The 24886-nt window shown below is 35.5% G+C and overlaps 1 protein-coding gene across 1 annotated transcript in view; it reads right to left on the bottom strand.

The window, feature by feature from the left end:
- Positions 1-24886, bottom strand: part of LOC150093395 (uncharacterized) — a 188640-nt gene that overhangs the window by 54176 nt on the left and 109578 nt on the right. Inside the window, exons 10-11 of the mRNA XM_090413821.1 lie at positions 9451-9595; positions 421-633 (exon numbers count right to left, since the gene is read on the bottom strand). Coding sequence (XP_090269947.1) covers positions 421-633; positions 9451-9595 — 358 coding nt within the window. The remainder of the gene's footprint in view (positions 1-420; positions 634-9450; positions 9596-24886) is intronic.

Raw genomic sequence — 24886 nt, 5'->3', positions numbered from 1 at the left:
CACTTTATAGCTAACTTGGTCTACTAAGTTGGCTACAAAATGATATAGCAATGTTGTTATTACTTTTGATTCCTTCTCTTCCTTCCACACACACTAAGTACACTGATAACAGCAAACTATTCTCCAGAGCTATAGTAACTCCTTGGGAGGGTGTGGAAGTATGCAAGCCTTTCTCTTAATTCTTTTTGCTTTTTACTTTCATAGTGATAAGAAAATATTCTTATCACTTAAAAATTAAATTACTTATTACCATTTGAGTCAAGCCATATAAAAGTCAAACAGGCAAGTGAAATAATGAACTAATTTAAAAATAGATGCTGATAAAAATAACATATGAGTATGATATTTTTTGTATTTTTTAAGTATATTAGAATTTACAAATATGCAAGTAGCTAAGAATTAAAATATACTATAAAACACCTCTGATAAGAGCCTCAACATGGTCTCTCTAATAAGAAGATGAGGAAGACTACGATCTGGAAGTGGAGAGAGCCATTCTGACATAATTTCAAGTACACCATGATCAAGGAAAGCCACTTTCAAATCTTGTTTCTTGAGCTGATGTGACACAACAGATATTAATTTCAACTTCTTTGTAGCAGCTTTCTTGGCTTTGTTAAGATCACGATCCTCCTAGTTAAAAAGTTTGAATTTAACTATGAAATATTATGTTTACATCTGTATTGATATTTTTATATAAGAATAAAATATTATGTTTACACCTGTATTGATATATATTTTTTTTTATATAAGAATAAAATACAAAAGGGGTGCTTAAGTGTCAAAGCTGTATAACTGAGAGGAGACCTCCACATAGGCTTTAAAGGAATGCGGAGAACCGACCAGGGCTTCTGACCTAATGTCCAATCCTCACCTTCTCATGGTGCACCCTGTTGGGTATCTCCTGGATACTGAATGAACGAGAATGGGCTGGAAATTTGGGATTTAGCCGACCAAATTGTATTCTTATTGGCTTAAACCAATATAGAAAACGATGGTACAATATAATAAAATTTCATGCCAGCTGGGGCATTGCCAGGTTAAACAAGGCACCCGTTGTTTTTGCCAGGGAACCAGGGCGAACAGCGAAGTCAGCTACTGGAACAAATCTGAAAGCACACCGAAACGCAAAATCACCAGAGTTAAAGATCGGTACTATCAATGTAAGAAGCCTGAATGGCAAAGAAATGGAGCTAGATGAGGAATTAGATAAGTACCAGATCAACATAATAGGGGTTACTGAAACAAAAAAGACAAAAACTGGTGAGATCTTTCTGAACAATAAATACAAAATGTTATATTCAGGAAATGATAATCAAGGAAAAGAAGGAGTAGCCATAGTACTCAACACAAAATACGAGGCTAATCTTCTTGAATGGCAGGCAGTCTCAAGCAGAGTGATGTGGACAAATATCAGAATGAGGAATTGGACAATGAGACTTATTTGTGCCTATGGTCCCACAGAAGGTTCTACTAAGGTAGAAGTGGAGGAATTTTTTGAGCAATGAAAAAGGAAAAATTTGTCCTTGTTGGGGATCTAAATAGCAGAGTAGGAAATGATTGTGAGACATACAAAAATATTTTGGGAAAATTTGGAGAAAAGAGCAAAGCTAATAATATTGGCAAATATCTGTTGGATTTCTGCTCAGGACATGGATTGGTTATTACTAACACCATGTTCCAACATAAAAATGTGCACAAATTCACATGGAGAGAAGAGGCTAGGAATAAGAAAAGTCTCATTGACTATGTTATTGTTGATAGTGATGTTTTCTCCCTGGTGCAGGACACCAGAGTGTACAGAGGATTTGAAATCGGAAGTGATCGCTATTTAGTCTTGAGCAGGATAAAATTGAATTTCATATTGAAAAGAATAACATGTAAGAAAGTTTTAAAGTGAATAAAAGTTGAGCATCTCTCAGATGTGAACTGTAAACTAAAATACACAAAGATTATTGAAGAAAAAATGAAAGAGTTTGAGAACAGGAACCAAACCTTGGAGATTCAGTGGCAAGCCTTGAAGAAAACCCTGATTGATTCAGCTAGAGAGGCATGTGGTGAAGTTGTCTGCAAGGATAGAAAAATTAGAACTCCATGGTGGACACAGGAAGTTAAAGAAGAAATCATATCAAAAGTTCCTGGCAAATAAGCCAGCTTGTGCTCTTAGAGAATACAGAGACAAATGTAAGAAAGCTAAACAGTGTGTAAAACTAGCTAAACAAAAGTGATGGGAGGACTTTGGCAAGAACATAGAAAATAAATATCAAGAAGGTGGCAAAATATTCTGGAGGTTGTTGAAGAAGCTTAGAAATGGAGGAAAGAGTGCTGTAAAATGAGTTAGAGATGATAAAGGTGACATGAAAACAGGAGAAAAAGATATCCTTGAAGTATGAAGTAATTACTTCGAAAAATTGCTAAATGAAACAAGCAGTGATAGCACAGTGGTAAAAAACACTCAACAGGGATGCAGTCAGGAATACATACCCATACTTGAAGTAGAAAAAGCCATCAAAGGCTTGAAATGTGGAAAAGAGCAGCAGGAGTAGATGATATTCGACCAGAAATGCTGAAGTATGGTGGTATAAAAGTCTTACAGTGGCTGTACTGCATAGTTCAGAAAGCCTGGACATAGGGACGAATTCCTGATGATTGGAGTAGAGCTCTCACAGTACCCATATATAAAAAGGGAAATAAAAATGCATGTGAGAATTACAGAGGTATTTCCCTGCTGAGTGTTCCTGGCAAGATCTATGCAAGTATACTTGAGAAACAGTTGAGAAGAATTGTGGAAGAAAAGCTTGGTGAAGAACAAGCTGGATTCAGGCCAAACTGAGGCTGTCAGGATCAGATCTTCACTTTACGACAAATAGTTGAGAAAGCATGGGAATATAACAAAGATCTGTATTTAAGTTTTATCAATCTGGAAAAGGCATATGACAAGGTGCCAAGAGAGAAGCTATTCAATACGCTATAGTTATATGGTGTCAATGGGGCATTATATCAAGTAATACTTAGTGTTTATTTGAGTTGTAAGTCAGCAGTTAGAATTGAAGGAAGTACAGGAAGATGGTTTAATGTTAAATCTGGTGTGAGACAAGGACACTATCCCCTCTGTTATTCATTATCTATATGGATCACATTATGCAGGAAAGTGGTATTAAACATATCAGAATTGGAGATGTTAATGTCAGCTCTTTGTTTTATGCGGACAATGTTATACTTCTAAATAAATCCACTACAAGTTTGCAAGATTGCTGACTAAATTGAATAACTGTTGTAATAGATAGGGTATGAAGGTCAGCATTATAAAGACAAAGACAATGAAAATAGGTAGAATTGTTGAAAATGTCAATCTGTGTTGTGAATGGGGAACCTGTGGAACAAGTAAAACGTTTCAGCTACTTAGGCATGATTTTTACTGAAGATGGTAAATTAAATATAGAAATAGACAACAGAATCAGCAAAGCTGGTATGGTAGGAAGTCAACTGAATAAATTCATATGGAATAAGAAAGAAATTAGTCGGAACACTAAATTAGCTGTATACAAGACAGTGTTCAAACCAATTTTAACTTATGGATCTGAGAGCTGGGTCAGAAGTAAAACACTTGACCAAAGACTAGAGATCGCAGATATGAGAGTCCTGAGAAAGATTATAGGTGTGAACAGATGGTATCAATGGCAATATCATATTAAAAACGAGGATATTAGGAAAGAACTTGACATTGTCAGCATCCAGGAATGTGTTAGCAGAGCTAATCTCAGGTGGTATGGTCACTTAAACAGAATGGGTGAGGAAAGATTAGCAAAACAAGTGTTCTCTGCCAGCTTGGCAGGAAAACGACCCATAGGTGGATTGATACGGTACAATGTGCCTTAGACGATAGAAATATAAGATCTGATAATAATAATATTGGAGTCTTGACAAGTAACAGACTGATTTGGAGGAAAATTGTAGATAGGAAGATAGTAATGATGTAAATTTTTCATGTAGCGCTATCATATCCTGTACACCCCTTGAGGGTACATGTCAGGAATTTGATGATGATGATAAAATACAAAAAAAAAAGTTTCTAATTTTTATTACTCTTTTATTTTTTTCTTTATTCAAACATGTTTGTATGCATTTTTGAAAACATGTGAAGTATAATTCAAAAATCTCAGTGCATAGGTTTTCATTATAACATCATTCCTCTGCAGTATTAATATGCTCCAAGTTTTCATCACCATGAAGATCAAAAAAATCAAATATACAAGCATGAAGGATGTACTTACGTGTGAAACATTTCCAAATCAAAGCCATGGAAGCAATTTTTTCAGAATACACAAAAATTTTGCATATTTAACATGAAGTTTTAAAGAACATAACAATTTATTCCATTCATTCACTTACTCTAACAAAGAAATACAAAAGTTAGACTGTAATGAAAAACACTACGCAGAAGGTTCACTGACATTACAAATATCGTAATTTTCTTTCTATAAATGAATAACTACTAGCAAATATTCATGCAGTTTGTATAATTATTTTCCAGCATCTGACTTGATGCAAGGATCTGAACTAGTTTTCAAAGTTAGTAAAACAAACTGCATATTTTTTTAATCAGCATGTGAATGTCTTCTAAATGGTTAAAAAAATTCTAAAATTATCAGGGAGAGGAAAGAGTTATTTTTGATTTAATGTTATAAGATTCTGAAGAAGAAACTTCTAATTTGGACAGGTTAGAAAAAAGGTAAAAAGCTATCAGGCAAGTTCATGAAAACTAATTCTGTTTTTAAGATTTGCTATTTGCAATTCTTCTGTTTGTCAGTGGATTAATGTGGATTTTATTCATTTTTAATTAATTTCATTAGAATTTATTCAGCAGAAAGAAGAAAATTGAAGTCTATGCCTCCAAAAAAAAAAAATGCATGCCTATTTATTTAAATCTAGTCATGCATCCCCCCCCCCACCTTACTTATTTCTCCTTTCAACCAGCAGCTATCAGGCCAGCAAAACCAAAAAGAGAATTATGTTTTTTTTTTGGTGAATATATGGGCTCACACTATAAGTTGCTCACATTCTATTCAGTAATGTATCATTAAGTCAATGGTAACATTAAGATAGACAAGGGTAATGGATACATGACTGAATATGGCATGGAAGACTGTTGCATAAATTGAAAAATATGGGATTGGATTATAAAATATTAGCGTGGATAAGAGGATGGTGGACTGACAGACAAGAAAAAAGTAGTATATGGGGAAATGTGAATCTGTAAGATTTAAGGTAACCAGTGGTGTACCACAAGGATCAGTCCTTGGTCTATTGTTAATCAATCTATACATCAATGACATTGGGAAGGATTTGACAGGAGACAGCATTTGCTCATGATGCAAAGATAGGGAGGGTAATCTAGAATGAGAATTACTTGCAGAATGATGTGAATTAACTGGAATTGTGGGCATGTGGAAATGGCTATCAGTTCAATGTTAATAAATATAAAGTCATGCACGCTGGTGTGATGAGGTATCTGATGTCATATTATATTGGTGGAATTATGCTAGAAGAATCTGATCAGGCTAAGGATTTTGGAGTTTTAGTAGATAGGACATTGAAGTTCAAGGGCCATATAATAGCAAAGGTTGCAAATATAATTCAGAGGTAATTGCAATGCTGAAACAAACCTTGACATGTAAAGATAAAGAGGTCATTTTGCTTCTTTACAAGGCCTTGATAATACCTCACTTGGGCTATTGTGCGAAAATCTGGTCTGGTCTCTGTGCTGATTCTTATATCGTGGAGAGAGTGCAAAGGAGAATGTTAAAGATAATATTTTGGGAATACAGATTATGAAGACATACTGAGAATTTGTAGCAAACAGAAGAAAGAGGGATGATGTGATTGAGACTTACAAACTTCTGAAAGGATCATACAGGATATCAGTAGGTGGAATTTTTAATTTCATGGAGTGGGGAAAGGATGAGAGGACATCCTTGGAAGTTGAGAATGAATGTCATCAAGACAGGGGTGAGATTTTTCTTTCATAGAGTGGAATTGATTACTGCTGGATGTGTAGGTAGTGCGAATGAGTTCAAGAACGCATATCACAGATGATGTTGGTAATACATGGCCTCTCTCAAGAATCTCTGATTTCCTGGAGATCTCTCTCTCAATAATAATACTCACACACATACACATATAAAACTCAGAATCTAGTGATAAATAATGGAATATATTTACCACTAGATTCCGAGAATGAGAAGCAGGAAGCTGCTACTTTCAGAGTAGTGTTAAGTTGGATGTACTGTAAAGGGGTATGGTTACTTACAAGGGCAGCAACTCCTCCACAGGCAGGTCCACCTCCAGTTCTGTCCCAGCAAATAATACTGAAATGCTTTAAAATAAGTCCTCACTGGGATTTAAATGTCTCATGCAAACAGCAAAATGGAGAATTATGTTTCTGCAGAATTACCTTGATATATTTTGGCAGAATCCATGAGAGTTCCTATAAGAATTTTTCTATTCTTTTGCAGACTTATCTAATTTCCAAGAGTAAGTTTCTCCAGCTGTTTATCAAAAAATTTTGGAAAGTATGGATGGGCAGTTTTTATCTCTTCTTCAGGATTGAATGTTGAATACATCATCTGTTATATCAGGGTCAATAATGTTTAATTTTATTCACATTGAAATGTCAATTTTTTCTGTGAAGCTGGTTTTTCTTTCAGTGGTGCACTTGGTGTAATTTTCTTGACAAATGGATTCTCACTTAACAGAATTATTTTGGAAGATGCTTAAGGATTGAGAGCATGATAGGTCAGACTATTAATGTACTGCAGAGAAAAGCACTCACTCATTAAAAGCAATAATTTCAGGTTTGTTGAAATTATTGCTTTTTGATATTTTCTTAACTGCAACCTTCTTAGCATAATAGGATTTCAGAACAGGTGGACCTTCCTCTTTGCATTCTAATACAAGATGTTCTGTTCAGTCTTTATCTTTGCATCTCTTTTCATCCTTCAACCTGTGGCATGCAAACAAGTTGGCTGAATGGTTACCCTCACACCTGACATATTTAATTTTTTTTGCAGAGCAAGATTTATTATCATACTCTTTACTATCACATTAGGCACAAACCCATCAGAAATATGGGTATTGCCCATATTTTTGATATTTAACACATTTCAATTTATTTATTCATATGGGATTCCCCACCCCCCGTTCCTCCACAATCCCTTAAAACTGGTTGAGCGCTCCTAGTGAGGGATTAAGTATGTCTTTTATGATTGTAGATCCGTGTGTGTTCATGTGGCCAGTTTGTCTGTTTTGAGGGACCAAAAATCCAAGTATCCAGGAGGGGAAAACCCTCCACTTCCATATGAGACTGGCTAACTCATCTTTAGTTGAAAGAGACCAGATAGAGATTCCTTACTTCATAGATGGGAATCGAACCCAGGTCTTTCTGACCAAAGGGCTTCATCTATATTGACCGAGCTGCGGATGCGCTAAAACATTTTAATGGATTTGGGAAGTAGAGCCTAACACGAGGTTTGGGTGTGCCAAAAATAAGGATGATATTCTTGGTTGGTACCTGTCACTCCTGGATGTAACATATCTCCTCATATGGAACATCAAGGAGATCCCATTCTGATATATCATAACTGGTATTCCTCAATGATGTTGCCTGCAGTAGGCTTTTCCAAGTCGTTGACATGATATTTCTACAAGAACATTGCCATAATGTATTTTTTTAAAAATTGTTTTGGAAAATCTTTCCAATCCTAAATCTCTTATAAATAAAAAAAAAAGCCAACATTTTGCCTATCGGCTGTTAAGAAATTAAGAAACAATGGTTTATTTATATACATGTCAGATCTTGTTTCTGTTAGATGATGTATTTATGGTATCTGTACTTGGTTAGGCTCCTGAAAAACTGGAAGTGGAAGATTCATGCTGAAAGGGATTTTCATTTGGTGCTAGAGATCCCCACTCACTATGGAGCCACATATGAATGCTCACTATCTAGCAAGCAATAAATGTGTCCTTGGAAGTGGAACACCAGGATTATCTTAGACCATGGAGAAAGGAGACTTACTGCAACACCATTGACTCTTGCATGCAAGCTCATTAGCTGACTGATCTGGGACCAACTGCCTTGCCGAGCTGTGACCAAATTAATTTGAAAATGACTAAATAATCCCTTTCCAGATGTCCATGGGTCAACCTGCATAGCAAAATGCAGTAACAGAGCGTTGGATTCCAGTGATTATGGTGTAGAATATAAGTGAATACAAAAGATTCAGGAGAATTAGCAGAAAAGTGTAGAAAAAGAGGAAGAAAGAAAAGGGAAGTACCATCACAAATAGGTGCCCAACATGCAGTGGCAAAAAGTGACAGAAAATAAATATCAGGAAAGTGGCAAAATGTTCTGGAATTACTGAAAATATTAGAAATGGAGGAAAAAAAAGTGTCATAAAGGAATAAGATGTAAAAGGTGACATGAAAACTGAAGATATTCTAAATGTCTTGAGGTATTTTAAGACTACAAACGATTGTTAATGATACAAGTAGTCATAGAACAGTGGTAGAAAATATTATTCAAGTGGAATGCAATCAGGAGTGAATATCAAATACCTGAGAAAGAAAAAGCCATCAAAAACCCGAAATGCGGACAAGTAATTGTAGTAGATGATATTTAACTAGAACTTCTCAAAATGGAGATCTAAAAGTTTTGCAATACATACATAATTCAGAAGGCCCCTGTTCAGAAGATCAAATTCTGTATGATTGGAGTAGAACTCTCATAGTTTCCATATATAAAAAGGAAAATATAACTAAATGGAATTACAGAAGTAATCTCTCAAAAACTCACTCCAGACATTTTATTATATACTGTTTTTGCCTCATGCCTCTTCTACAGGAATAAGAGATATTTTCATGGACTCTGTTCCTTCGAATTAGTTGCCACCATTACTGTAGCTTCCTCTGGCCCATAAACAAGAAACTGCTGGTCAACAGTTGTTCACTCCAGCTTCATATTGAAGAGTAACCCAAAACTCTTTCTTTTCACCTACATACAACACCATGTGTAAAAAATAAATAAAATTAAATTAAAAAAGCATTGATATTTGATGCATAATCTGTAGATGACCAGAAAAAAAATTCATTTGCCTACTCAGTGTGCTTAAATTGCTAAATGATGACTAAACTATTTCAGACTCTCCCTATAAACTTTTGTTGTTATAGATATGATTCCCTCAGTAAGAATCTGCTTAGTACAGAGCTAGTTAGTTTCAGGAATATTGTAGATTTTTCAAGCGAAAAAGTATAGTTTTTTTTAAATCTGCTTAAATAGATAAACTGATATTTTAGGCATACAATTTGCAAAAAACAATGCAGAAGATAATCTTAAGAGCTAAAAGAATAAATCTATAGAGCATAACCAAAAATGCAATATTTTTAGAATCTTACAAGAGCTGCCACTTTCATCTGATGCAGCATGTCTTCTATAAGGTCATCATTATCATTGATAAGATCTATGTCTTTTCGCTTTCTCCTCCTCATGCTATCCCTCTTTCTCTGGAGCATTACATCAAAATCATATACCGTGTCCTCCCTGGGAAATAAAAAAAATATTTTTATATCATAAAGGAGAAAATATTATTTCTGGAAATGCATAACTTGTACACTAATCTCTTGCTTTAAAAAAAAAAAAAACCTATCAAATCATATTCAGCATTACTCTGATGAATAGATCAAAAATTTTAAATAGTGTGATGCAATTTTTGAATTTTAACAATGTATTTTTTTGAATGTTCATGATGTAATTTCAAATGATGGCACATCTTTAGTTCATCACCATTTGTATGTGTGTGTGTGTGGGGGGGGTTATAGGTTATTATGTAGTACAGCTATTTCTAGAACAGGGATGCATTCTCATATTCCTTACTGATTATTGTATTATGACTCACTAAATAAAGAACTCAGCATTGCCCAGGTCAAATTTAATGATAGAGAATTTGTAGCAATAAGAGATAGACATTCAAAAGATAATAAGACACATCAGATATGCATGGAATTTCTGTCTTAAATCCCCAATCCTCATGGTATATAAGATTCTGATTACAGTCTGTAACTGCAACTCTCATGGTGAACTTGAAGTTGCATGCAACAGAATTCTGAAATTACTGCCTTTATTTTCTGATGAGTTATTGTTACCATGCACAATTTTCTTAATTATACATTTAAAAATCTGTATTAATAATAGCTGGAGCCACAAATTTCATTATTCAATTAAAGTCAATAGCTCATTTTTTTCCTCTTGATTACAGAAGATAAGCAGGAAAATAGCTTTATTCAGGATAACAATGAAGGCAAGAGATCATAATGAAATAACTACTTACCCAAAGCACTTTCTGCATCGGATTCATATAAGATTATTTATATTATATTTCATTGCTCACTTAGGCCATATGGTCTAACAAAGACAAGTAACTTGGCTTCTTAGAAACTTAAGGCTAGGAGACCAGCTAACTCACCTTTAGTTAAAAAGCTATTATAACTTCCACCTGATTTTCTAATCAAAGGACACTGTCCTTTAGTATTACACAGTGATCAGCATTCATTTTAGACAAATTATGGACTCCACAACCATGTTATAACCCTCGTGACATCATAGCACTGTTTGCGCATGTATTACGTTCTGGTTATTTTGTGTGGCAAAACGCTTTCTACCTACAAAAAGAAGGCACAGCTATGGGCTCGCCATTATCCCCCCCCCCCCCCCGTATTGCTAACTTTTATATGGAATATTTCGAGCAACATGCTCTAGATTCCTCTCCTTTAAAACCCAGAGTCTGGCTTAGATACACTGACGATGTTTTTGCTATCTGGCACCATGGTCGCCAGACATTAGACACTTTCCTCAGCCACCTAAACAAACAACACAGACAGTTCACAATTGAGATTGAAAAGCGGAACACACTTCCGTTTCTAGATACACTTGTCACACGTCTTCCTTCTGGCAGTCTTTCCTTCACCGTTTACCAGAAAGCAGGGGCGAATTCTCCACACTTGCTATGCAAGCTCATTACTTGAGAAAGAAGTAATATTTATTTGTTAATAAATACATGCATTTATAAGCATTCCATTTAGGCTTTTATTTTTGTAGACAGAAGACATCTTAAGCTTGCACAGCAATAATTGGGCTTTGTGCTGTGTATCGAAGGCCGATGCTTGCTCAGTTGTGGGAGCTTCCAGGTCCTCGCTGCAGCACTGTGATTTCATGCGCACGCATAGCCATTTCCACTCCCTGTCTCACCTTGTTGCTTAAACACAGTTCATACGCAGTCAAAGTAGCTCTAGCCAGTGAACTGCTTCACGGGGACTGTGTTTGTAAACTTCTGCATTTATTAATTTTCTGTTAATTTTGAGGCGCTAAGATGGATACCGGACAGTCATTAGAAGTGTGTATTATTGACAGTTTATTAAGAAATCTCTTTTCCCGGAGGAGTGTTCAGGAGAAAAGTGATATTGTAAAGAACAGCAGGCCATGCCCGTCACTGCCAGATTTAAAAACTCATCACAAGGAAAAAAACAGAAAATGTTCGCTAGTTCAGTGAGAGTCAGTTAGCAGGATCGAAGAAATTGAATAAGCTGTTTTATTGGCCTTGTCTTCTGTTTTCTGGTGATAACGGGGTGTGGTGCAAAAGTGGTTTTAGCAACTTAAACACTTTGACATTGTCTATTACCAGGCACGAAAAATCTGCCAACCATATTAAGTGTTTTCTTAATTAAACAGCTTCAGAAGAACAAGAACTGATCACCAGCTTGATGAACAGAAATGTGTCAGTGATGTACTGCATAATGAAAATGTGAAAAAAAAAATTGGGAAATTTTGAAACGCTTAATAGATGTTTTCCATTACTTATCGAAGCAAGAGCTACCATTTCGTGGTTATGACGAGTCCCTGATGTCTGCAAGCAGAGGAAATTACGTACAACTTCTTGAGCTAATAAGTCAGTATGATCCTCTTTTGGCAACTCATTTGAAGGAGTCCTCTATTTTTAGAGGTACATCTTCATCCATTCAGAACAACTTGTTCGCTGCAATTACCTCAGTAGTTATGGAGGTAATAAAGAAAGAGATCCAGCAAACAGACTTTGTGGCACTAATTATGGACGAAACTTCTGACATCATAAACAAGTCTCAGCTTTCAACTGTTCTTCGTTACATTGACGGCAATAATGAAGTTGACGAAAGATTTCTGGGTTTCACTGATGTGACCCGAGATCGCTCTGCTGCAGCACTTTTCAAACATGTAAATTGCAGTTCTGAAGGAGTACAAGTGCGAGAAAAAACTCATGGCGCAGACATATGATCGTGCTGCTGAGTGGTTTAAACAAACGGATCCAAGAACAGTATCCGCACATGACTTTTGTGCATTGTTACAGCCATTTGCTGAATTAAACACAACAGCAATCTGCTTCCAACATCAAAAAGTGTACAGTATTCTTTCAAACTATGTTGGGTTTTACATCTTTCTTCTCAAAGTCTACAAAGAGGACAGCTGCTCGGCTCTTAAGAAGAAATTGCCCACTGCAGTGCCAACGAGATGGAACTTCACTTCATGTATTGTGAACACTGTGAAAGAGAATTACGGTATGATAGACATTCTTTCAACACATTTTGGATGCTCCAGATGACTGGGACAGTGACACAGTTTTGAAAGCGCAAGGTTTTTTTAACTGTCTTACATAAGTTTAACACTCAATTTCTACTGGTAGTTTCAAAGATTTTCTCAAATTATTCAAATTAAGTGGATATTGAATCCAGCATTATTTCATTGCTGAATATAGAAACTACAAGAGTTTCATGCAGAATATAGAGACTATAAAAGTTTTGGCAGATATAAGTGTAAGCAAACCTTTCATGACAGGGCAACTCGTAGTAAAGTTGGAGCAAGCTCCGATCACTGTCCTTAGTATTTTCCCATAATGTAAAACACATCTCCTAGGAGATGTATGATGTTATACATTATGGGGAGGGAAGTCACTTCCCAGACCAGTTTTGACCTTTTTTGAGGTCTCGTCAGTGGGACCAAGAATACTCAGGATGAAGTGATGCAGAACTTATACTTTATGATACGAGTTGCTAAAAAAAAAATAAAAAGGTGTCACATTACAAAAGGCACCAAGAATTACTGAAAAAGAGAGCGAAAAGGCTTCGCTTCGGTGATACAAAAATTATTCAAATTAAGTGGATATTGAATCTAGCATTATTTCATAGCTGAATATAGAAACTACAAGAGTTTCATGCCGAATATAGAGACTATAAAAGTTTTGGCAGATATAAGCATACCTTCCATGACCAGGCAACTCATAGTAAAGGTGGAGCAAGCTCCAATCCTGTCCTTACTACGAGTTGCCCAGTCATGAAAGGTTTGCTTACGCTTATATCTGCCAAACTTTTACAGTCTCTATATTCGGCATGAAACTCTTGTAATTTCTATAAGGACAGGATTGGAGCTTGCTCCACCTTTACTACGAGTTGCCTGGTCATGGAAGGTTTGCTTATGCTTATATCCGCCGAAACTTTTATAGTCTCTATATTCGGCATGAAACTCTTGTAGTTTCTATATTCGGCTATGAAATAATGCTAGATTCAATATCAACTTAATTTGAATAATTTTTGTATTGCCAAAGTGAAGCCTTTTGACTCTCTTTTTCAAACATTTTCTCATTTTCTGATGTTGTCTTTAAAATTTTGCAAACCAAATCTCTAGATATAAGGTATTGTGCCAAAACAATTGAAGAATTCTCTTTAAATATTCAGACTATGAGAGAGGAAGGTTTCATGAGTATTTATGACAATGTTACACATGATATTAATGTTTGTGAAGGAAAACCAAGTCATAAGAGACGTCATATGTGTGTGATGACTCAGAAGAGTTAAGATTTAAGCATCTTTTCAATGAAATACTGGACAACATCATGTTACAAATTCGAGAGCGCTTCAAATCTATAGCAAATTTTCAGTTCTTTTCTCTCCTTAATTGTGATTTTTTTTGACAACTACAGAAATAAATTCCCTGATAGTGATGTAACATGCCTGCAAAAAACTTATGGATCATTATTTGGTATAGTTCGCTTAAAGGCTGAATTAAGTGTAATGTACGCATCATCTGAATTCAAAGACAGAAGCATTTCAGACTTAATGAATTTCATGCACACCAATAAAGTGTACTTGGGTATGCCTGAAGTTTTCAAACTCATAAAGTTGGTATTAAGTATTCCTGCCAGGACATCCTCCATGGAACGCTCATTTTTGGCGCTAAGGCGCATTAATACATACTGCAGGTCAACCCAAGGACAAGAAAGACTGTCATCGTTAGCTCTTTTATCTATCGAGAAAATGTTGCTTGGGAAAAGTAAGTTGCAACCAACTTTTTATGACGATGTTATTGACCAATTCATAAAAAAGAACCGTAGGGTAGAATTTGAATTCAAGTAGGTCAGCTAAATTGAAAAAGATAGAATATCATTTGTAAAATAAATGTCGTACTTGTATGATTAAATGCACATAAATTTCTAAATATATAGTTTTAAATGATCAGTAATTCAGTATTCTGCTAATCAGACTTCAATCACACCTCTCACTCCCTGAATGATAACAAGAGCAAGCTTGAATTTCAAGACCAGCATTCGCCCCTGCCAGAAACCAACACATACTGGCCAATATATACACATAAACTCCTACCACCATCCAACACAAAAACTAGGGGTCATTTTTGCTCCAATGAACAAGCACTTAAAGATGAATTTAAAGTTATCAGCAATGCTTTCCTAAAAAATGGTTACAGTCAAAATACTATCAACAAAATTCTCCAGAAGACCTCACTTAAAAACAAAGATAAACTAAACTACAATAAAACTGTAACCATTCCACATATTAAAGAGACATCAGATAAAATAAATGGAATACTACAGAAATACAACCTTAAAGCCACCTTTAAACTTCCTACAAAATTAAAGAACTTACTCAATTCATTCAAAGATCAACTCCCTTCACTGGTCCACCCTAGAGTATACCGTATTCGTTGCATCTGTAATTTGCCCTATATAGAGAAAATAGGATGCACAATTCCTATCAGGCAAAAGAATCACAAACGACACATTAAATATAATAACTCTGGTGAAGCTGGCCTTTCTGATCATGCCCTGAACACTTTACATAGAATTGACTGGAAAGTACCTGTTGTTTACATCACACCAAAAGATAGTGTGAATGTTAATTTAAGGAAGCCTGTGAGATTCTTATCAACCACCCTAATCTTAATAATGATGGTCTAAAAATCCCAAGAATATGGAAGGGATATATTCTACCCACTTAACCGTTCTCCGTAAGAGTTAACTATAAATAGAACCATAGGTAATCCAGAATCTTAAATCTAACATAACAATTATCATGTTAATTTAGGACATCAATTTCACTGTCACAAAACTATCCATATGAAAGAATGTTTCTCTGATGTTGTCTTAAATAGAATATAGCTTTGATGTAGTTAATTTATTTCATTTTATTGTAATTGTATTTTATTTTCACTAGAGGTCATGCCAGTAGAGTAACCTTTGATCAAATCATCGTCTCTTTAGCATACTGTGTGAAATGTAATTCAGCTTGTCTCTATATATGTGTGTATACTCCAGATGATAACCTTAATATGAAGGTCGAAACGTTGGGAAATTAAAATATAGTTATTTATAATACGGTTGTAGAGTCCATAATTTGTCTAAAATGAACACTGTCAATACAAACAGAGCTATGGAGGTTCTATATATAATGCCATCAACAACAGTTCTGATATTAAGCTAGGACGCTTGATATCAGAAAAATCAATGATTTTTCTTTCAAATTTAATCTATTATTTGTCAGGTCTTTGATATGTCAGATTGCATTTTGGTCTTCTAAGGCACTACCTTTTTCCTGCCATCAAACATTTAATTTGCTAACCTTTTTCTCTCTCATTCTGTTTAAGGACTAACTAATATTAACTATGTTCATACACTGTTGAATGCTAATGATACCAGCTTTCTTTCTAATAACATCAATTTTAATATGATTCTATTATTAATGTCACCTCTTCATTCCTCGGTTTTTTTTCTTAGAGCTGCGATATCTATGATCCAGTCTTTGATCAACTACTTCATTTCTAACCCAACTCTCTTTCAGATCCATAAGTTCTGTATACGGTGGTTTAGCATTCTAGTAAATTCTCTCTTACAAAGTTTATTCAACTGGTTTTCAACTACATTAGCATTACTTATTTTATTATCTATTTACATATTCCATCTTCATTAAAAATTGCACCTAAACAGCTGAACTGTTATTTGTTTTATAACTTCGCTGGCAAGAATACAGTTGATGTTTTCCATGTCCCTGATTATTTTATTATCATCTGCACAAATGAAAGAGATAAATTTAATATTTCCAATTCTGTCACCAGGTTTAATACTACTCTCCTTCAAAACATGATCCACATAGAAGATGAACAGTGCAGATAGTGTGATACATGTCTTACATTCCTGATTTTATAAACCATGTAGTGTTTTGAACAGCTTATTCTCAATCTATAAAACATAAGTACATATCCTGGCGATGTTCCCATGATTTCTCAACTATCTATCATAAAATAAAAATCTAACAACCCTTATTCAGCCTTAACTGAATTTGTTCTTTCCCAAGTTTCTGTTTCGAGTTTTTCTTAGCTTCTTAACTATGTCCGTATAAATCATATAAAGAAAATGATTAATACAGAAATTCCTCTAATTCTAATAATTGGTTTTATTTCCCTTTTCATATGTGGGTATTATGAGAGATCTAATTCAGTCACCTGGACTTTGACCTTCAAGACAAGGTTTTACATTATGCAGGGTAGCCATTGCAAAACTTTTATAACTCCATATTTTGGCATTTCTGGTTAAATATTATCTACTGTTAACATTCATTCCTTCCAGAAGGAAGAAATGTCAATTTCCCCACAAACCTTCCAGAAGATGGACATGGACTTCCCCTGATGGTGAAACACACAACCAAATCAACTTTATCCTTATAAGCACAAAATTTAAAAAATCCATCAACCTCACAAGAACCAGATCATTTCTTGGAGCTAACATTGGCAGCAACCACAATATGGTCATCACAACTGTGAATATGAAAATCAGGGAAATATTACCTACATTATTAAAAAAGAAATCAAACATGCTATTATGGATACTAGATGAATGCAAAAATATAGAAGAGGACCTAAATAAAAATAATTCTAAAAGTGCTTTTCAAATTATCAATAAGTTAACCAAACCTTTTACTGCAATTAACTGGAGTATAGAAGATGAAGATGGAACTCTTATCATGGATAACCAGAAAATAGTTGATAGATGGAAATGTTATGCAACCAAACTTTTTCAAAAGGACCCCCAACTGACTGACAATATTTTGGACGGAATTTTGCCAGGAAGTAGAAGATTACCTGATATTAAAAGAAGTTACTGCAGCAGTTAGCTCCTCAAAAATAGAAAAAATCACAGGGAATTGATGGTATCAGAATGGAACTGATACACAAGGAGGTGACATCATCATAGACACCTTGTTAAATTTATTTCAGGATGCATGGAACACAGAAACTTGGCCTTCTGATTGGCAGACTTCTGTGTCCTTGTACCTATTCCTAAAAAGGGAAACAGCAATAAATGTAGCAACTATAGAACAATAAGCCTTATTAGCCATCCAAGCAAAATCCTGTTAAAAATATTACTGTCAAGAATTGAAAAGAAAACAGACTATCAGATGAACAAACAGGTTTCCGGAAGTCCAGAAGTACAATCATCCATATTTTTACAATACACATCCTGTCCTGTCAGGTGTCTTCTCCCTCCAGGAGATTAACTACCATGTGTCTCCACCATGTCCTATTCTGCACCTCTCTGCTGCATTCCTCATATGAGAAATAGGTCCAGTCTTCTATATTTTTCATCTACTCCAGTCTTTGTCTTCCTCTTTCCCTCAACAGTTCCTTCGAGAACGTGTCCTTTGTAGGCAGTTATGTCTCAGAATATGTCCAAAACATCTGACTTTTCTCTTTTTAATTTCTTTCATCAGGCTCCTGTTGATGACTGCCATCTCTAGTACCTCTTCATTTGTCTTTTTTTTTCTTTCCATGATATTCTCATAATTCTCCACAGCATCGACATTTCAAAGGCCTCCAGTTTTTTCACACTCAGATTGGAGAGTGTCCATGCCTCTACTCCATATAACTGTACCATACATATAATCCAGATGATTGTACTTCTGGAAGTCCAGAAGTACAATCATCCATATTTTTACAATACACATCCTGTCCTGTCAGGTGTCTTCTCCCTCCAGGAGATTAACTACCATGTGTCTCCACCATGTCCTATTCTGCACCTCTCTGCTGCATTCCTCATATGAGAAATAGGTCCAGTCTTCTATATTTTTCATCTACTCCAGTCTTTGTCTTCCTCTTTCCCTCAACAGTTCCTTCGAGAACGTGTCCTTTGTAGGCAGTTATGTCTCAGAATATGTCCAAAACATCTGACTTTTCTCTTTTTAATTTCTTTCATCAGGCTCCTGTTGATGACTGCCATCTCTAGTACCTCTTCATTTGTCTTTTTTTTTCTTTCCATGATATTCTCATAATTCTTCACAGCATCGACATTTCAAAGGCCTCCAGTTTTTTCACACTCAGATTGGAGAGTGTCCATGCCTCTACTCCATATAATAATGTAGACCATACGTAGCATTTGGAGATTCTTAGTCTTGTTTTCAGATTTAATTCTCTAGATGTTAGTAGATTTTTCATACTGTTGAAAGTTGACCTTGCGATTTCAATCCTTTTTCTAATTTTCTAATTTCTAACAATACACATACTAGGTGAAAAATACACAGAACATAACAAAATAATCTGTCACAACTTTTTAGACCTTCAAAAAGCTTTTGACTCAATATGGCATGAGGCATTATGGAAAATTTTTGAACATTATGGTATAGACAACAAAATCATTAGGATTATTAAATCTCTTTATCCTCATCTGATATGAGAATTGAAATTAAAAATTACAACAGTGAACTGTTCCAGGCAGAACAGTGGATAAGACAGGGATGCATTTTGCCCCCTCTTCTTTTTGTTTTCTGGAATATGTCATAGATGAAGCTCTTCATGAAAATGACACTGGAGTAGTTGTTCGTGGACTAAGAATAAACACCTTATGTTTTGCAGATGATATCGATCTTCTGGCAGAAAGTGAAGAAGAATTACAAGAGATGACCAGATGCGTTTTCAGAACATTAAAAAAATATGGATTATACATAAACCTGCACAAAACAAAAACAATGATAACCTCAAAATCAGACATTGAACTCTTAAAGATACAAATTGACAATAAACAAATTGAGAATGTAAACAAGTTCACTTATCTGGGAAGCACGTTGAGCCAAGATGACTGCTCAAAAACCAACATTAAATACCGAACTGCTAAGGCAACCATAGCCCTACAGAAGTTAAAACATTGTGGAGAGATAACAGAATAGCAATCACAACTAGACTAAGACTAATTGACACTGGTGAATTCTATCCTCTTGTATGGTTGTGAGGCCTGGACTTTGAGAGAAGATGAGAGGAGACTCCGGTCTTTTGAAATGAAAACTTACAGAAGACTTTTGAGAATTCCCTATACTGCTCACAAAACCAATGAAAATGTTCGAAAACTGATTGATTCAATAGATGGGGAAAATATTCTGATAGTCATCAGAAGAAGCACGTTGAGCCAAGATGACTGCTCAAAAACCAACATTAAATACCGAACTGCTAAGGCAACCATAGCCCTACAGAAGTTAAAACATTGTGGAGAGATAACAGAATAGCAATCACAACTAGACTAAGACTAATTGACACTGGTGAATTCTATCCTCTTGTATGGTTGTGAGGCCTGGACTTTGAGAGAAGATGAGAGGAGACTCCGGTCTTTTGAAATGAAAACTTACAGAAGACTTTTGAGAATTCCCTATACTGCTCACAAAACCAATGAAAATGTTCGAAAACTGATTGATTCAATAGATGGGGAAAATATTCTGATAGTCATCAGAAGAAGGCAGATGAAATGGTTCGGACATGTGGAAAGGCTAATGGCATTCCAAAGCAAGCACTAGAAGGAATCATTCCAGGATCAAGGGTTAGGGGCCAACCTCGATTAAAATGGACTGATAACATCAAAAAATGGACAAATTCCTCCCTTTCTCAACTGACATCAAGAACAAGAGATCGAGATGATTCAAGGAGGCTAACAAAGAATATCACCTACCAGCCACGAGTGACCCAACGGTCCATTTAGGACTACAGGAGAGAAGAAAACTGTTAACATTCAGGAATGTATTAGTAAAGCTAATTTCAGGTGATAGTCACTTAAACAGAATGGGAGAGAAGAGACTAGCAAAACAAGTGTTTTTTTGCCAGGATGGCAAGAAAAAGACCCAGAGGAAGGTCAAAATCTAGGTGGACTGATACAGTAAGAAATGTCTTAGAAGACAGGAATATAAGATCAGAAAATGTCTGAATCTTGACAGATAAATTAATTTGGAGGAAAATTGTCAATAGGAAGTTAGCAATGATGTAATATTTTCATGTAGTACTATCATAATATCCTGTACATATCAGGAATCTGATGATGACAATAATATTATCTATTCCAAGGGTTGAGGGATTACCATTTATTTGTATGAAAAAAAAAAAAAAACTTTTGGGAGACCCAATGTAATAAGCATGTAAGTTGTTTCCACGTAGGTCACTGCAGAAAACACACATAAGTTATTCGATTAGTCATAATTACTAGTTATCATAAAACTTAATCCATAAGGATTAAGATCAGAAAAAATAGGATGCCCAGTGCCATCCATACAAATTAATCAGAATGGTTGCAGTGGAAGACAGAATATATTCTCTCTTGTATGTGATTAAATAACATACCAACTATTTGCACAAAAGCAATTGAAAAAAAAAAAAAAAAATGTCTCTAAGCTGTTTATAAACATACCTATTCTAATTAAGATATAAGGTGTTTTTTATTAATCATGCAGTATCAAACTGATACTGCATGATTGCAAAAGTGCGGATTTTTAATTTATTTACACATATAGTTTCATTCTGCATTCATCAGATTATTCATTAGCTCTACTTTGGTTTATTCACTCTGAACATAAATAGGAAAAACTTAAAGGAAACACTAACAGTATGGTTGCAATAATGTAAATAACAATGGAAATAACTGTAAGAATAGATGTAGGCCTTTGCTGCTATAATCATGTTTTTATTTCAAAACATAACAGTCTCCCTGCCCACACACAAAAAAAACAGCCATTTGCAAATGTTTTAAGTGGTTTATAATTTTCATTGTCTGGCTTTAGATTACCATACTGTTTACTGGAGGTGTGAAATATCTTTAAAAAGAGTAGATTTGCTCTCTAGAACACCCACAGTACTAATGCACTAAAATTTCTAATGTGAGATTATCATAAACAAAATGTCCACAAAATAGAAATTGTTGTTTTTTCCTACTATAAATGCTATTATGTGCTTGTGCTAGTTTGTATACTTAAATACTAGACAAATACATAAAATAAAGGCTACAGCTTTCACATTTCTGCCAGTAGTATCTCAGAAATTAAGAGTGTTATCATCATCAGCCATTTTCTGTCCACTGCTGGACAAAGATCTCTCCTAAACTCAGTCGTCTCTGGCTTGAGCTTTTCTATGCCACTGAGTTCCAGCCATCTCTTTAATCACCTCCTGCTTCTATCATCTCTTTGACCTTCCTTGTAAACTTTGTTCATTTCTGAGTGTTATTTTTGCAATATGACCTGCCCATTGCCACATGGATCTTTTAATGCCTCTTGCACCAAAGACTTTCAATCTATTATCATAGGAAGAATTCCATAGACCTAAAACAATATTTGTCACTCACCTCTGGATCCTCTCCACACTTCGTCTCCATGGAATCCTGGTGATCAGATCTGCACAACAGTAGTCCAGATGTTGCCTTATAAAGATAAACAATGACTTCTATATTCTGGATTGTCAAGTGTGTTCTTTAAGAACCACATAATCTGTTGTACTGTGATGTTCTGTAATATGCCCTGAAAACTTCAATCCCCTGTTCACAATCACCCTCAAGTTCTTGCATCTCAGTTCCATCAATACGGTACAAAGCTTATGACCTCTTTTTCGTAAAGTACATCATCTTATACTTTTAGTGATAACAGAGAGGAACTGTAGGTACCCAACAACGAAAGTGGGAAGTGGCATTTCCCGTGATGGATTTGTGACTGGTATAAGGTTGAAGTAATGGTAGAGAGTCTGCTACTAATGGCTTGCAAAAATTTAAGCAAGTTTGAGCGTGGTTAGTAGTTGGAAGGGGTTAATCATTCGATGCTGCTGGCACACTCTCCCTCGATGAGTCATTGGACTCCCTGGAGGTGTCACATAATAATAATACTTGGCAGCCACCTTTGCCCATACTGCTAGTCTATTTAAATTGACCTACAGGATTTCTACACCACTTCATTTACTATTGCTCTTTCCAGTTTTTCATCAGCAAACGACTGAACATTTCCCATCAAACCATTTCCTATATACCGTATTTGCTGGCATATAAGATGCACTTTTTTTCTTTGAAAATAGGTCTGAAAAACAGGGTGCATCTTATACGCCGATACTCAGTTTTTTATTACTTTCATTTCTGGAAATTTTCTCTGTTCCGAGTTACGCGATTTCTTTCTTGCTTCCTTGTGGTGTGTGAGAGCATTCCAGTTACGTAGAGTTCAGTAGATGCTCATGCACTGTCATTGACGATTCACAGCTGTGTTCCTGTTCATTTAAACTTTCCAACTGTTTTCGCAGTTGTTGTGAATGGTGATAAATTTCTGCCGTTAAATTTTCTCTAAATATCTTGGCTGAAAAACTCAGCATTGCTACAATATTGCATACAAGCGTGATTTAGCATACGTGTGATTGCATATGCTAAAGAATATGGAAACAGGGCTGCAGAGAGGCATTTTGGGCTACCCCCAACTGAGAAAATGATAAGAACTTGTGGAATCAGGAAGAGGTTCTAAAAAATCTTTTATTTCTAAAAAAAGTATACAAAAAAAGGGGTGCGTCTCATAGGCCGGTGCATCTTATACGCCGGCAAATATGGTAATTGATGTATACAAATTAAACAGAGGACCAAGTAATAAGTCCTATGTTAAACCACTAGTCACCTGCCTTCTCCTGGACTCAACTCCTTCATAAACTACTCTTTAATATCTGTCCATCAGCCATCCTCTAAACCAAATCACCAGATTCATATCCATCCCATTTGCTCCAATTTACAAAGCAGATGTCTGTGTGGAATCCTGTTAAAGGTTTTTGCAAAGTCCAGCAGAATCAATAAGAAGCCATTTTCCTTATCCAACTCCATTGTCACTATTATAAAAAAGAGTATGTAAATTACTAAAGAAAGAACTACCCTTCACAAAATCATGTCAACTCATATCATTAGCCAATGTCACATCTGGCACTGCAACATCATTACATAGATGGTTCACCTTTGGAAAATGTCCACTCAGAAATTCAACTATTTGATTTGATCCTGTTACCCCCCCCCCCCCCACCATCAGCACATTTTAATCATCCTTCCACATTTATTCCTCCTTTCACTTGCCACATAGCAAACAAACTCTTTAGGATTTCCATTGGCCTCATCAGCTAACTTTCTCTCAAATTAGGCTTTGGCCTTCCTCCTCATATAAGTTATCCAGATGTGAAAACAGACTCTGCAGGAAGTTTGGTTAGTACAGGTGTGAGGACCAGATTTTGGAATGGGTTGCCTGAGGCAGTTGTGAGTACTTAGTCTGCTAATGGGTTCAAGGAGAGGTATTATAGATTGTGCAGTAGTTTGGGTCTACCATGATGAGTCATAGGACTTGGTGGAGGTGAGCAATAATAATAATAATGTACTTGTAGCACTGAACAATATGTTACATAACAGGTTGATAAGTTATACACCAGGCTATCAAACTATCTGTTTCTGTACCTTCTTGAACTGTTCATCATCATCCAATTCCTGAGGATGATGATGAACAAGTCCTCTCAAGGGGGTGTACAGAAACTTCCTATCAACAATTTTCCTCCAAATCAATCTGTTATCTGTCAAGACTGCAACATTATAAGATCTCATATTTCTATCTTCTAAAGCACTTTTTACTGTATCAATCCACCTATATCTTGGTCTTCCTCTGGGTCTTTTTCCTACCAACCTGGCAGAGAACACTTGTTTTGCTAATCTTTCCTCTCCCATTCTGTTTAAGTGACCATACCACCTGAGATTAGCTCTGCTAACACATTCCTGGATGCCAACGATGTCAAGTTCTTTCCTAATATCCTCATTTTTAATATGATATTGCTATTGTTGCCATCTGTTCATGCCCCTAAACTTTCTCAGGATTCTCATATCTATGGTCTTTAATCTTTAGTCAAGTGTTTTACTTTTACTTTGGTCAAGTGTTTAACCTAGCTATCAGATCCATAAGTTAAAACTGGTTTGAACACTGTCTTGTATACAGCTAATTTCTCTCTTATTACATATAAATTTATTCATTTGACTTTCTACCATACCAGCTTTGTTGATCTTGTTGTCTATTTCTAAATTTAATTTACCATCTTCATTAAAAATCAGGCCTAAGTTGCTGAAATGTTTTACTTGTTCTACAGGTTCTCCACTCACAACACAGTTGATATTTTCAATGCTTCTGCCTAATTTTGTTGTCTTTGTTTTGTTATTGCTGACCTTCATACCAA

Source organism: Typopeltis vanoorti, chromosome 24 (genome assembly GCF_054136105.1).
Source record: "Typopeltis vanoorti isolate ZY-2024b chromosome 24, IOZ_Tvanoo_1.0, whole genome shotgun sequence".
NCBI classification, from domain to species: domain Eukaryota; kingdom Metazoa; phylum Arthropoda; class Arachnida; order Uropygi; family Thelyphonidae; genus Typopeltis; species Typopeltis vanoorti.
Note: the sequence above shows the minus strand (reverse complement) of the source record. Positions and strands in the feature narration are given on the sequence as shown.